This window comes from Cotesia typhae, unplaced genomic scaffold (genome assembly GCF_013202065.1).
Source record: "Cotesia typhae breed Kobodo isofemale line unplaced genomic scaffold, CoteBio_Ctyphae contig_11, whole genome shotgun sequence".
In the NCBI taxonomy this organism is placed as follows: Eukaryota; Metazoa; Arthropoda; class Insecta; order Hymenoptera; family Braconidae; genus Cotesia; species Cotesia typhae.
Window position 1 is genome coordinate 6,027,501 of NW_027423711.1, and position 15,840 is coordinate 6,043,340.

Genomic DNA, 15,840 nt, shown 5'->3' on the forward strand with positions numbered 1-15,840 from the left:
AATGGAAATATCCATTTGATTTTTATAATATTTTTTTTTTATTACTTCATGTCATGTCAAATATGTCGAGAGTGGATTATAAAAATAGTTGTACACTACTATCAGAGTTATATATATATATATATTTAGATTTTTTATATGTTTTCAGGAAGCTTGAAGCAGCATTATTTATTGAGATTAGGAATGACAAATGGAAAAATAAATTTAAAACAAGTGGATGACCTTTACGACTATTAATACTATACGCGGATATTATCACTGGTGATTACTGGCATATTTTTTTTAATCATCTATTGTTCTAAACTTGCTTACAAATAGAATGGGATAATATAATTTACATGTTACATACATTGTCTTATACATAAAAATTATTATTATTATTATTATTATTATTTATTTTAAGGAAAAATTTTTAATTAAAAAAAAAAAAAAAAAAATCTTGCGTATAGTTAAAATACAATCAATAATCAAATACTTCCTACAACGACTAATTTATTTAGAAAAAACTAAAAAAATACGCTCAATATTTAAATATGAGTCCTACTGCTTATTATTAAAGTTATAACGTTCGTATGTGTTTATATACTTTGACTTTTAAATTTTTACAATCAATTCATTTTTTAATTACTCACTTTGACAGTAGTTTTTATATAAATAAAAATAATAAAAGAAAAAAAAATAAATAAATAAATAAAATAAAACACTAAAAATTTATAAATATTTTCGTCCAAATTTAAATGATCTAAAATCAACGACAAATAAATAGTTGTCCTTTTTTGAAAGGAAAATATTTTTTAAAATTATAGAAACGATTACTCGTTTCAAATTATGAAAGTTTTTTTTAAATAAAATTATTATAAATATAATTTCACTGACAGGGGGGTTTACGTACTTAAAAAAAATTTTTTAGTCCTTATAAAAAAAAAAAAAAAAAATAGCCTATTAGTAATTTAAATAATTAAAAAGACTTTCCACCGAAATAACTGAATTTCGTAATTTCAAACAAACGAAAGTAGCAAATTATTGCTAACTGACTATAAATATGTCATCAATTTAATAGCTTAATATAATAATAATAATAATAATAATAATAATAATAATAATAATAATAATAATAATAATAATAATAATAATAATAATAATAATAATAATCATACACTATTACAATGAGCTACGAGCTTCAATCTATAATCTCAATTACCCTAGCGACAAATAAAATTTTAGAGTATCGATACTCTTAATCTTCCTTAATAAAACTATTTGAATAAATAAATAAATAATTTATCTTGAAGCAACGAAAAACTTAATAAATATATTTATTACTGCAATGTATCGAGGCATTAATTCATTCCTATACATATAAATATCAATAATTGTTCTAAAAAGCTATTGCTTGCTCTATTTTATTATTTTATTTATTACGTGTTTTTTATTTTATTTTATTGATATAGTATATTTTATAAATATTTTACATATAATTATATCAAATTATTTTTATTTTCTGCTTCCCATTATAGCTTCTGTATTTGCCTAGAGTGAATTGAAATATCAAACGCAATAATAAGTAGAATAAAATTAAATAATGAATATATATATATATATATATATATATATATATATATATATATATATATATATATATATATATATATATATATATATATATATATATAAATATTAAATAAATAAATAGTTTATAAAATAGGATTTGTATTTAAATTGTGCCGAAGTTTCGTACAAACACCCTATTGTTTGCTCATTACACTATTGTAACTTTTTAAAATAAGTTTATAAATTTTGAATAAGGAAAAATAAAGAAAAATTTAATTTTTTTCGCTATACTTGTTGAAAAAGATAATCGACAATAAGTTGGCCTACAGTTATAATTAAAAAAAAATACATCGAATCATTTTCAAATGTTTGCATTTTTTTTTTTCTTTTGACAAATAAATAAAATGAAAAAAGCTTGTTTATAATGTTTATTGATTTTAAAATGCACCGATTAAAAAAAATAAGTATTAAAAATAATTAGTATTACCACAAAGACTGAGACTAGTAATGGGCGTGATTGAATCGTAAGCTGATTAAAAAAAAATTAAATAAAATAAAAATACCACTTGATTTACTTGGAAAAAGAAAAAAAAAATATAATAATAATAACTAAATAAATAAATTACGCTTTTTCAACAAATACACATATTCTGTGCCGTTGCCATTTTATAACAACAAAAATTTTTAAAATCGAAAAATATAAATGTTAATAATAAACATTTTTATTTAATTTTTGAATAATATACAATCGATTGTAAACAATTAATAACATTATAATATTGAATTATTTTGGCAGACGGCATGACACTATAAGCAATTTTGCACAAGAGCCTTTTTATTAATTGAAAAATGTTATGAATAATATTTATTATAATTACTATTATGATTATATATAAATATATTTATATGTATGCATGTAAGTATGTACGTATGAGTGTGTATATCGTGTAACGGAGCCTAGCTGTAGCATATTATAAGTGCCACCTTTACATTTAAGGTGCATGGTATAATTTTTTAAAATTCATAAATATTTAACATAAAAAAATCTGGTTGTTGTGCCCACCTTTTTAGATTTTCAAATATAATTATTATTCTCAGCATTAAGTTATTATAATTACAATTAGATATATATATATATATATATATTTATTTATTTATTTATTTATAAATAGTAGATAATTATTTCTAACTTAATTTAAAATTAAAAAAAAATTTTTCTAAAAAATAAATTTATTTTATGGCATATAAACATTACAATTATTTATCTTTAAATGCTAGTCAAGTATCAAGTACTGTAGCGATATATTTTTTATTGCAAGTAAATCTAAATAATAATGAATGTAGATGATGACGTATTCACAAAAGAAAATAAAAATAATTTTAAAAGTTAAAAAAAATATAGCAACATCACAATATGTTAATAGTTATTGTAATTTTAAAATCCACTTCAACAAGATATACATATATATAACAATACAAAGTAATATTATTTCTATAAATATAGACAGCTTGTCATTGTTAGCTTGATTGTACTATCTTTAATTGGACAATCGCAGTTAAACAGTTAAATGAGTTTGCTTGAATGTAAACAAAAATTCTGAACAAATCAAAAATTATCATCACAAACGAGTTTTAAAAACGTTTTTAAATCATTAAATCACCAGATTTTATTCATCAATTAGATAATAATAATAATAATAATAATAATAATAATAATTTAAAAAATGTATACTGGCTAAAAAATCATATCTAAGATTTTAAATAAATATTAAATTGTACGAGTAAACCAATCAAAGTGAAGAATAATTAAAAGTAAACAGTAGTGTGTATTTACTCCGTAGACCTGTATGTAAATAGTATTTAATAATAATATTTAAATAGTATACACACATTTTTAAAAGAATGTAAATTTTTATCTTTTTATTATGACTTGTGAAAAATTCATTTTTTTTTTTTTTTTTTTTTTTTTTTCCCCAAATCATCAATAACTATTGTTCATATAAAAATAATTATTATATTGATATTGAATAAGTTTGGGTATTTATTAAATAAATGCAAGTTATGTCACGAGAAGCGATTGTGTGAACAATTATTCTAATAGGTTATAACATTATAAACTTTTGATTTAATAATAACAGCAAATTGTTTATTTGCACGATCGCTTCTTGACCTTTGCTGCTGATGTTTTAAACTCGTATGTAAACGATACCCAATTTTACTACTTTAATATTATTAAATAATAATAATAAAAAAAAAAAAATGTATATTTTAAATGATAATTATCACTGCCAATCTCATTATTTTTGGTGATAAGTTTATAGTAACGATTTTATATTTGTCCAATGCTAATACGTATGAATAATAATAATGATAATGCGATTTGTAAAATTTTAATAAGTATATTAATTTTTTTTTTTTTTTTTAAATATAAATATATGTATATGCACTTCATAGAGTCGTCTCATTTATTATAAAAAAAAAAAAAAAAATTCAAGTGGATTATTATTTTGATCATTATTATTATTATTATTATTATTATTATTATTATTATTATTATTATTATTATTATTATTATTATTATTATTATTATTATTATTATTATTATTATGTATAAGAATAGATACCAATAATGGAAATGTAGTGACTGAAAAAGTTTTGAGTTATTTAAATTGTAGAAATAAAATAATGAAAAAAGAAAAAAAAAAGAATAGTTATTAAAAACCTTAATGCTATGTTTGAATATTTTATATTTATTAATAAGGTATAAGTAATGATATTAATAATAATAAGACAGTTATTTTAATTATCACAGATGTATTTTTTGCATCAAGTACTATGATGGACACAGAAGACAATCTATTTTATTTAAATTAATAATATAATAATTTACATGGAACAATTTAAAAATATGGTATAAGTAGCTGTTGTGAAGCACTAAATTAATATAGCTGTTTACAACGCTGAAATTAAACTTTTCTTGCCTGTTAAAGATTCCGAAACTTATAAGTTTATATCAAATTAAGATAGCGCTACAGTTGACTGTGTTATTATTATTTTTAAGTAAATTAATCATTTATCAACATTAATTAAAGAATTATTAAAATAATACAAGGTATGTACATAATACAGTAAATAATTATTTATCTATCACATTGTGATAATATCTTTTTTTTTTTTTTTTTTTTTTAATTAACAATTAAATATAATAATAATAATAATAATAATAATAATAATTAATATTATTATTATCTATACAATAACATTTTATAATTATAATTAATACATTATTTCTTTACATAGATTTATCTGGCACATAGGTCAGTTTTAACCATGGAATATCTATACAAAAATAAATAGCATACACTGAATATATATATATATATATATGTGTGTGTGTGTGTGTGTATATATATTTTTTTGTTGACAATATACATTTTTCCAATCACATTCCGGACGATTGTAAGTCTATCTTCGTTATTTTATACATTTATATAGTTTTTTATTCTTCTTCCTGTATTTAATAATAAATAAGTCTCTAAGTGGATCAACAATCCTCGATACTCGATATGACAACTTGATCACTTTATTCATAATCTTACTTTTTAAATTACTTTCTGCAATTGAAATTTTAAAGCATCAGAAATTTTATTATTGATATTATTATTGTTCACAATTTAAGATTTAGAGGCACACTAAATAAGTTATTCGGTAGCTCAAATCAAACATTAAATATTCAATAATAATAATAACGTTGAGAGTATAAAATAAAAAAAAACCAAAAAAAAAAATTATTTATATATACACTTTTTTTTTTAATTGTTAAATGAACTAAACAAAAAAAAAAAATCTTTATGATTATTAAAAATATGTAAATATAAATAAAGATAAAAAATTGACAAATATAAACACATTGTTAACTTAAAAAATTAATTTAAACTCTCAATTTAATTTATAAAAAATTTTCATAAATATGTATAATTAAAATATAAATGCCTAATTACTATGCACTAATTACTAATACTGTTTTCTTAATTATTATATATGAATATATTTAATAATCAATCTTAATGGCTATAAGTTATTGCCAAAAAGTGAGTCTACTTTTTTTTTTTAAATATATATAGATCAAAATAATATTTTATCTTTTTCAGCGACAAAGATTTATTTATTTATTTATTTTTTTTTTTATTATTATATTAATTCTATGGGACAAATTCAACAATAAATATATATATATATATATATATTATGTAAATATCCAATACTCAATAAATATTATTGAAGAAAAAACAAAATATATGTATATATACTTTTTAATTTATAGCAACATTTTTAAGTAATTGAATTAATTGAATTAATAGGTATTGCAACTGAAATGATGTGTCTCTATTTGTAGTTTGTTATTGTTTTTTTTTTTTTTTTTTTTTTTTTTTTTTTTTTTTTTTTTAATGAAACTATAATTTTTTCTAGGTACCCAAACGGGTAATTTACTTATACTTTTACGGGGTTTTCTTCTCTTTCATAAGGATCAACGTAAGCAAATCTTATACATAGTTTGTCAACTTGTTCATCGCTAGAACTAAACCTAGTCATAACTCTGTGATCAGTGTGATGATATTCATTACCAGTTTCATGATCTTTTTCCTATCAAAGCTTATTTGTGGTCCCAATCTTATTGGACTGGAAGCTCGAGTCACTGGAGCAGTACGACTACCAGCTAAAATTGAATTTCTCAATGGAATTTTACTAATTCCTTGATTATGATTAACATCCAGAGTATAATTTCTTTTTAATCTTCCACGTTCGGGAGTATACTCGGGTACTTCCAGACTATGTCTTTTAAATTTATCCTTGTAATTTTTGCTGTCAAAAAATTTAAAACTGTAACTAGCAGAGTATCGTTTAGTTTTATCATGTATTCGAGTACCACCACCAGGACCAGCAGGTGTTGTTGTTGTAGTAATAGTAGTAGTAGCAATATTAGTAATATTAGTATTTGAAGGCATAAAATTTTTATCACGATCAACAAATGATATTTTTTTTTTTTTATCATCTATTATTTTACTAGTATTTGTATCAGTTATTGTTATACTCTTACCAGTGGTTCCATTGTTACTTGTACTACTTGTACTACTTGTACTACTTGTACTACTTGTACTACTTGTACTACTTGTACTATTATTTTTATTGCTGTTACTAAGACGTTTTCCAATGATACTTTTAGATGAATATCTTTTAGATTTAATTGATTCTTCTTCATTATTATCATCATCATCATCATCATCATCATCATCATTATTATCAGCAGCAGCAGCAGCAGCAGCAACAGCATCATCATTATTGTCATCAATTATCGTTATTTTATTACTTATTTTTATTGTTTCATCAAAACTCATTGATAGTCTATTACCAACAATATTACCTGTACTATTTGATTTATCAACGCTTGTTGTTCGTTTTAAACAGCTTTCAGGTATTTGATAATGAATTTTATTTTTACCTTTATTATCTATATTAATAACTCCAGAATTATTAAAACTAGTAAAACTATTAGATCGTCGTGATTTATTAACATTGTAATTATCAATACGTGTATTACGATAAATAATATCCTGAAGATTTGGTATTTTTGATGTACTTTGAGACAACGATGACAATTGAGCTGGAATTCTCATTCCGGTATCGACCAAAAATTCATCCTCCAAAAGAGTTACTGGTATCTCTGGCATTGAACTAAAACCCCAACATGAATTATACTGAGCAGCATTAGTAACTGCCCGAAGAGCAGCAAAATTAGGCATAAGTTTATTATTATCATCATTATTATAGCTCTGGGTACTTTCACGTGGCATTAAATATTTATATGGATTATTATAGTGATTAATTCCATGCCTATCATCTTTATTACGAGTTAGTACCAGCGGAGTTGTTAGTGACGAATAATTAGTATCCAAATAATTTAATTTAGATTGATTATTATGGTGATGATTATAATGATTATAATGATTATGATGGTGATTATGGTGATGATTATAGAGGTGATGATGGTGATTATGATATAGATGAGTTGAATTTAATTTTGATGACAATGATTCACGACAAGAGCACGTAGCAGTAGTAGTAGTATTAGTAGTAGTAGTAGTAATAATAATAGCAGTAGTAGTAGTAGTAGTAGTAGTAGTAGTAGTAGTAGTAGTAGTAGTAGTAGTAGTAGTAGTAGTAGTAGTAGTAGTAGTAGTAGTAGTAGTAGTAGCTTCTGCCAATTTATAATCCATTTCAATATTACCAGAACTTGGATAAATAAAATTTTTGTAACAATTACACGGGTGATGATGATAATAATTTGTGGAGGATATATCAGTTTCTTCAGAATTGTTAGTAGCCATTCCCAAAAAGTTACTCTGATTAGATCTAGTCATTGAGTTAGATGACAACGATGACGATGGTGCGGATAACGAGTCCCACGGTTTTGAAGACCCACGGTGGTCTATTTTTTCCCAAAAATGGGTTAGTAACATGCTGTTTGAAGTTAAACGAGCCCAGCTTGATGTTAAATCATCACTAGACGTACTAAAAGCATATACACCACCTCATAATTATCATCACTATCATTTCCAAATCAATTTCAAAAGATTCGAATTTAATACCAAACAATAATTAATAATAACAATAATATATATGACTTACCTAGCTTTCGCCAAATCAAAACTCGTTGTTGTTGTTGTTTCTGTAAAATAAATACAAGTAATTAATAACAGTTAAAGTTATTTGCATTCATTATAAGTATAGTATAATCATTAAGTAGACCGGAAAAGTAATAACTCACGTTTCGATTTGAATGTCGTTGAATCCGTTAGTGGCATTGAACCTATCTGTTTAATTTTTGTGACGATATACTGTAATTTATTATTTTTATAATAATAATAATAATAATAATAATAATAATAATAATAATAATAATAATAAAATAATTAAACTTACGTTGTTTTGGATAAATTATCACTCGATATTCCCGACTGTTTGGTATTACGTAAAGATGATGCACCCTCATTGGAATTGACTCGTCCAGTTACTGCAATTGATGATTTTTTAATACATGTTACTTGTCCAGTTGACAATTTACCCGATACAGTTGCCATTATTTTTTTTTCCTCTTGATATTTTTTAAAATCGTCATTGTCTTGTTTATTTAATTTAACAGATGACTGAAATAAATAAAATAAAATAAAATATAATAATAATAATTATAATAATAAATTATTTAATAAATACTTACAGATTGACCTTCATGACGTACATCAATTTCATCTAGCTTACGTATTGCAGTTGTCAATGCAGAAATAACATCACGATCTTTTTCATTATTCATTAAATTACGTACACTTGACTCAAATGACGATAAAAGTTTTTTATCAGAAGGTAGTCGTATGTACGATTTTAATGTTGGTAATAAACTTACTAATTTTAATCTAATATTTGCTATTGGATCCTCAGATAAACTCAATACTATCATGTAAAAATGTTCTTTAAAATACATTGACGAATACAATCTCATTGCTTCAATCATCATTCGTATAAATAACATTCTTATGTAGCAGCTTTTATTACGTGCAAATTCACTATACAATTTATTTATCAATTCACTTCTTTCAACTGGTTTTAAATTATAACGTATAAATACCAAAAATGTTCGTCCCGCTGCTAATTTAACTGGCATAGGTCTCTGTAAATTTAAAATAATAATAATAATAATAATAATTATTATTATTATTATTAGTAACTTTATGTTTACATTTAATTAATTAAATATATTTTACCGCATTCAATGCACGATTTAAAGTAACAGGCACAAAATATGTATAAATATAGTCACTTGAAAAACATTTTGGTAATATTTCCAATTGTTCCAACATTAATTTAGACAATCTCCAATTATTAGTATTGAAAATTTCATTTTCACATTTTAATAACGCTTTTCCCATATCAACAACCGATGACTCCTAAAAAAATTATTAAAATTTAAACAAATCAATAATCAAATTAGTCTAGTATGTTTTAAATATATGTATTTACCAATTGTTCTATTCCGACTGATTGATTTTGAATTAAAAGTTCAAGTGTCTTTGATAATTGTGGTATTAAACCTTGCAATACTTGTTCATTATCATCTTTTAATAATTTTATCAATTCACCTCTTATTAAATAATTTTTTGGTCCAAGAATTTTAGCGACCTATTAAATTTTAATAAAATAAAATTAATTAAGTAATAATAACAACAACAACAACAATAATAATAATAATAATAATAATAATAATAATAATAATAATAATAATAATAATAATAGTTTAACTTACCTCATGTATTCCACAAGCGATAGTCCGCCTAACCAAGTAAAATGGATCTACGGATAGTTCTGAAAATATAAGTATTAAATCGTCAACATCTTCAATCGTTGAACTGGCAAATATAAACATTGCAGGAATATTAAAAGCACAGAGTCTTCGACACTCGACATAATGCTCTATAATTGTTGGATTACTGCTACTGATGTTAATTGTTGTAAATTCTTGTTGTTTATTACCAGAATTATTATTACTATTGAAAATAGAACCTGATAGTTTTTATGATCTTTATTTGGTAAAATTCCAACTTGTGATAATTGTTTAAAAAATTTAATAAGCCAAGTTTTTTCAGAGGTGGATAATGATTTTTCTAAACCAATTGCTAGTTTTCCAAACTCTTCAGCAATCGTACACATTACAGTAACGTCTGACTTTAGTGCATTGTCACATGATTTTTTAATCAACGGTGATATGGTACTTTTTATAATGTCTGAATTTAGATGAGGTAGTAGATAAACTATGGTCTGTACAGAAGCGTGTCTTACAATACTTTCTTCGTCACTAGCTAGTTCGACAATTGATGGTAATAAGGCCGATTTAACAGACTCTGGACCCAATCCTTCTGCTACAAAACGTAATTGTAAACATATACATGCTCTAACATTGCTATTAACATCTTGACACAATGAATGAACTGTTGGTAATACTTGTTTTCTTATTCTAAAAAAAAAAAAAAAAAAAAAAAAATTAATAATTATTATTATTAATATTAAAAAAAAAAATAACAACTTACAATTGTGAATTAAAACGTGTACATATTTTTCCCAATAATTTACAACAAATAATACGTGAATTAACTGGTTGAGATAATTGTCCTTTACTTATTGCCACTTGTAATATCTAAAATTTTGAAAAAAATTATAATAATAATAACAATAAACAAAAGTATCATTATGATTAATAAATTTAACTATTGTTACCTCACGCTTTATGACTTCACTGGGTAGTAACTCAATAACATCAAGCAAGGTCTCCAGCCAAGCATCAGCTACCACTAGGAGAAAAAAAAAAAAAAAAAAAAACTATTAACAATTATAATGATAATTAATAATAGTAGTTATAGTTATTATAGTTACCTTGATCCTTGCTGTCGAGTGAGTTTAAAATGCTTTGTAGGAATGTCTGTGTAAATGTTGAATGACTGACAAGTCTTTGTTCTAATATAGTTTTGAATGTCGAGGATGCGGCAACATGAAATTCTGTTGATGCTTCTTGCAGACTCTCCTGCATCTTGGGCATTAATCTTTGAATACATGTTTGCGGATCTCCAACCAACAAACTTGGCAACGTTTGTATCACACTCAATTTCTGTATTTCATCGCCCTTCCTATTTAAATATAATACTCGAATCTTTATTAATTTATTAAATATATATTCACTAAATATTACTACAATAATTTTAATTTAATTAAAAAAAAAAAAAAAAAAAATAAGATTCATCTCTAGCTAAATAAATAGAATATTAAACAATAACAAATTAAATATATCATACAAGTTCATTATATATGTATCAAATTTCCAGTTGTCAATTAAACTATGATTATAACTACCTATATAATTTATTAGCCGTGTTAATCTTTGTCGTGATAAAGATAATTTAATAGCGTTGTTTTATTTTATTCCATTACTTTTTTTTTTTTTTTTAAGCTTAACATTTTCAGTGGAATTATAATTAGTAAAGATTTAAATAACAACTCTAATAATATGTAGCAATGTAAATGAGTAGTAAAGAGAAATGAAGAGAAGAAGAAGAAAGAGAAAAAAATAAAATAAAAACAGAATAAAAGACACTAAAAATTGTTGATACGTGTTATTTTTAGGTGGGTTAGAACATGTAAAACGCGACTTTTTCTTTCATCGATTGCATCTCTTACTCAACTACTAGAAGAAAAAGAAAAACAATAATAATAATAATAATAATAATAATAATAATAATAATAATATTTAGATAAAAAAATTTTTAAGCACAATAATTTCAAGATGAAAATCTTTTACATTTTTTTTTTTTTTTTTTTTTTTTCCCCCATTTTATTATAGTAGTAAAACAATAAAAGAAAATAAATAATCAATTAAATAACAATAATAAAGGTAAAATTAAACTTACGAGTCAATTAATTCATCAAAGGGAGCTTCGCCTCCCTCTTGCCACATTTTTATTTTCATTCATCGTATTACACACTTGGATATATATTAATAAATTACAAGTATATAACCCTACAAAACTATTTACTTATTTCATCAATGTATTTATTATATTACTTTTTTCACTTTTTCAGATTTGTAAAAATTATCAATAAAAATAAAGATTTTTCAGTTGGTTAGAGATATTTATACTGATAAATTAAAACAATTTAAAAGTGTGTGGTATTGTTAATGATAAATATTATTAACATAGTAGAAAAATTAAAACAATAATTACAAGTAAATTATAAATATAAACAGAGAAACATAAAGATTGCTTCGATTTTACTACTAACACGAACTATACAACAGTTTGACAAGATACGCGCTATACTACTGTCATTCTGCATTTAATAATGATGATAATGATGATGATGATGATGATGATGATGATAATAATAATATTAATAATGATAATTGTACAAGTGTTAACGAAAATCTACGAGCGTTTACGATTTTAATTGAAGGTTATACGAACAAGCACGAAAACGATATTACGGATTTACGGAAAGTGTCGAGGCGCTATCACCCATGACCCAACGTTGTTGTTGTTGTTGTTATTGTTATGATGATAATAATAAGATGAAGAGTGTTATGCAAAAAAAAGTGCGCTGAATTTAAACTACCATACCTGTGTAGGGATTTGTGTTAAGAAGAGGAAATGAATGAAAAAAAAAATTTTTTTTGTATTTTTTAATTTTTTTCTTATTGAAAAAATGACCTCCAAAAAAAAAGAAAAAAATTATCATTTATAAAGAACTTTGAAAGCTGTCAGTGGAATTAAAAAAAATATCTTTTTGTTTTAATTTGATTATTAAAAAAAAAATTTTAAATGTCGGCTAACTTTAGTATTATAAGAATGAGTCATATATATGTGATGACGGTGATGACTAATGGACCAACTGTTTTTTTTAAGTATTCTAGTTATGTAAATTGTTACTGACACCTTGAAATAACAATAGAAAAATAAATAATCCATACGTGGATGTATTGTTGTTTTACTATGATTAAATTAATAAAAATTATTTACTTTTCAACGTTTTTTTTTTTTTTTTCCACACAAGAAATAAATAGGTGATTTTTTAATTAACTTACAATAAAATGTACAATGCTCGATCAACTGGTATTTTGTCAAAACGTTTATCTAATGTATGTCTCCTGATTTGTTCATCGGTCTGTAATTATATATTATAAATTATTCAAAGTTGTTATTTTATTATTTTAAATTATATACGTACACGTATTTTGTCCAAAAGTGGACGATCTAATTGTAAATTTATATAATCTTCATCAGTATTTGACATTTTTAATATTAATTTTATAAACTGTCAAAAATTAAATTGATGGTTATTTGTATTAATTCATAACCATAACTAATGTCAAGTTGTTTATATAAATTTTTAAACATTTAAAATAATAAGTACTTATGTACTTAGTTTGATATTTTTATACAAATAGAAATTTGTTTACATATATATATATATATATATATATATATATATATATATATATATATATATATATTCTTAATAATTTTATTATATGTACTTACATAAACTGTTTTATTAAAAAACAATCAGTATGCTATGTATATAATATTATTAAATAAAAATGAAAAACAGCTATTTAATTTTTGTATTCATAAGTTTATTATATTATCATTAAGAAAAATAATAATAATATTTACAAATAACAAATTAAAAATAATACATTTTGTTTTATATCCTAATTTCTGATTATTAATAATATAATCATTAAAAAATATTATGGTTGTTATTATCATTAATTATAAAATGAATTATAGATTAGAATTAATTTTAATGTAAATGTCATGTAACATATATATTTATTCATACAAAAATAATAAAAAATTCAATTTTTAACTAAAATAAAGTAAATTTTTTAAGTATTATCATAAAGTAAAATATTTTTTTTTTTTTTTTTTTTTTTTTTTTTTTTTTTATTGTTATTGTCATAGAATAATTATATGATAATCATCTCGAATCGAATTTGGTCTTTATTCATTATACTGTCTATGTTATATATTCTTATATTAATAACAATAATATAAGTTTATAATTATATATTTTAAATCCAAGTTAATAGTAAGTTATTTTAAGCCTGATGTGGAAGCACCTTGAATCATTAAATAACAAAAAACATAATCGTCAATTAGCTGTGACGCCACGTTATATTTAATTTAATATACATATACTTATGTATGTATAAAAATAATAATATAAAATAATAATTATTGTCATACATATTAAATTTATTTTGTCCACTATGACCATTGGGGCTAATTCGGACTAGGTTCAGTTACTTATACTCATTTATAACGAGTACTTTTGAGCTTCTTATTTATACTTATTTCTTTATCATAAGTATTTCGTAAATAGATTTTTTTTTTTATTTACTATTTTAAAGTTATTTGGAGATAATTATTTATCAATTTAAAACTATTTATATTCATTAACATTTTAACATTTTAATTTTATTTGTATATTTGTAACTGAAAAAATGTTAATAAAAAAAAAATAATAGCTAAGTTGTTAGGATATTTTATTATTATTATTATTATTATTTTTTTTTAATTTTAAGAAGAAATGAATTAAGGACAAGGTATATATTTTTTTATATTATTTATACATAACTTTCGTCGTCGATAATTGATCGAGGATAACCGAGATGTCTAGTGGTTATAGGTGCACGTGGTTGAGGTGGAGGGCGATAAGGAGGTGGAGGTGGCAATGAACGTGATCTACCGGCAACTTTGTGTCGATCCTCAAGACTCATGTGTACTGGAGGTAAATGTCGAAGTCGAGGTGGAAGTGGCGGTGGAGTATCAGGCCAAGTACGTGTATCGTTGTTATCATCATCATCATCATCATCATTGTCGTCGTCATCCTCATCATCATCATCATCATCATCATCATCATCATTACCACCACCACCACCATCATCATCATCATCATCTTGATCATGATCACCATTATCATCATCATCATCATCATCATCATCATCATCATCATCATCATCATCATCATCATCATCATCATCATCATCATTATTATTATTATCAATAATAGCAGTGGCAGTAGCAGCAGCAGGATGATCATCACAAAAAGTATTTATTATTTCTGATTGTTTTAATTTATACATATCTTTGATTTCTCGTGAACTGTAAATTTCAGTTATTGTCTCACGATTACCATAAATATTATTACTATTACTATTATTATTTTCTAGTCTAATATCGTGTTTAGTCAATACTTTTTTATATTGATATAAATCAGTATTTGAATGATAGCTGCCGTTTTGGGAAGATACCGTCGGTAATTTTTCATAATCACCTTTTAATTTTTTAAAATCAAAGCTTTCTTTTTTAAAATTATAACTGTGATTGCGTTGCTCTGATAATATTATTGTCGAATCATCATTAGAATTTTTCTCTGAAGAATCATGATTAAAATTGGGATTAGTGCTTTGGAGACACAAGTTAATATTATGTTGTTGTGCTCTAAATACTGAAATATCTTTACAATTATCAACATTTTCTTTTATCGATGTTTGACGTAAATAATCTCTTGTAAATATATCTTTGTCATCAAAACGTTCCTTTCGTTGATCGTCTTCGAGTTTTGTTCTGGAATTACGTTTAAGTTGGGCACGTAACCAGTCTTGTCGTTGAAAATTTGGATTTG

General features: G+C 23.3%; 2 protein-coding genes across 2 annotated transcripts in view; one reads left to right on the plus strand and one right to left on the minus strand.

The window, feature by feature from the left end:
- The window catches only part of LOC141524693 (uncharacterized), an 8,900-nt gene extending 7,338 nt beyond the window's left edge, over nt 1-1,562 (plus strand). The window contains exon 6 of the mRNA XM_074238692.1: nt 149-1,562. Within this exon, the coding sequence (XP_074094793.1) occupies nt 149-157 (9 nt within the window). The 3' untranslated portion in view covers nt 158-1,562. The remainder of the gene's footprint in view (nt 1-148) is intronic.
- Nucleotides 1,563-5,599: 4,037 nt separating this feature from the next.
- On the minus strand, nt 5,600-13,502 carry LOC141526750 (uncharacterized). The gene is given in 15 exon segments (XM_074241837.1): nt 5,600-6,072; nt 6,075-6,171; nt 6,174-8,121; nt 8,239-8,278; nt 8,359-8,372; nt 8,533-8,756; nt 8,828-9,274; nt 9,369-9,551; nt 9,625-9,783; nt 9,908-10,151; nt 10,196-10,615; nt 10,689-10,795; nt 10,876-10,949; nt 11,032-11,282; nt 12,060-13,502. Coding segments are annotated over 15 exon segments (4,434 nt in total). The 5' UTR covers nt 12,119-13,502; the 3' UTR covers nt 5,600-5,905.
- Nucleotides 13,503-15,840: the final 2,338 nt, after the last annotated feature.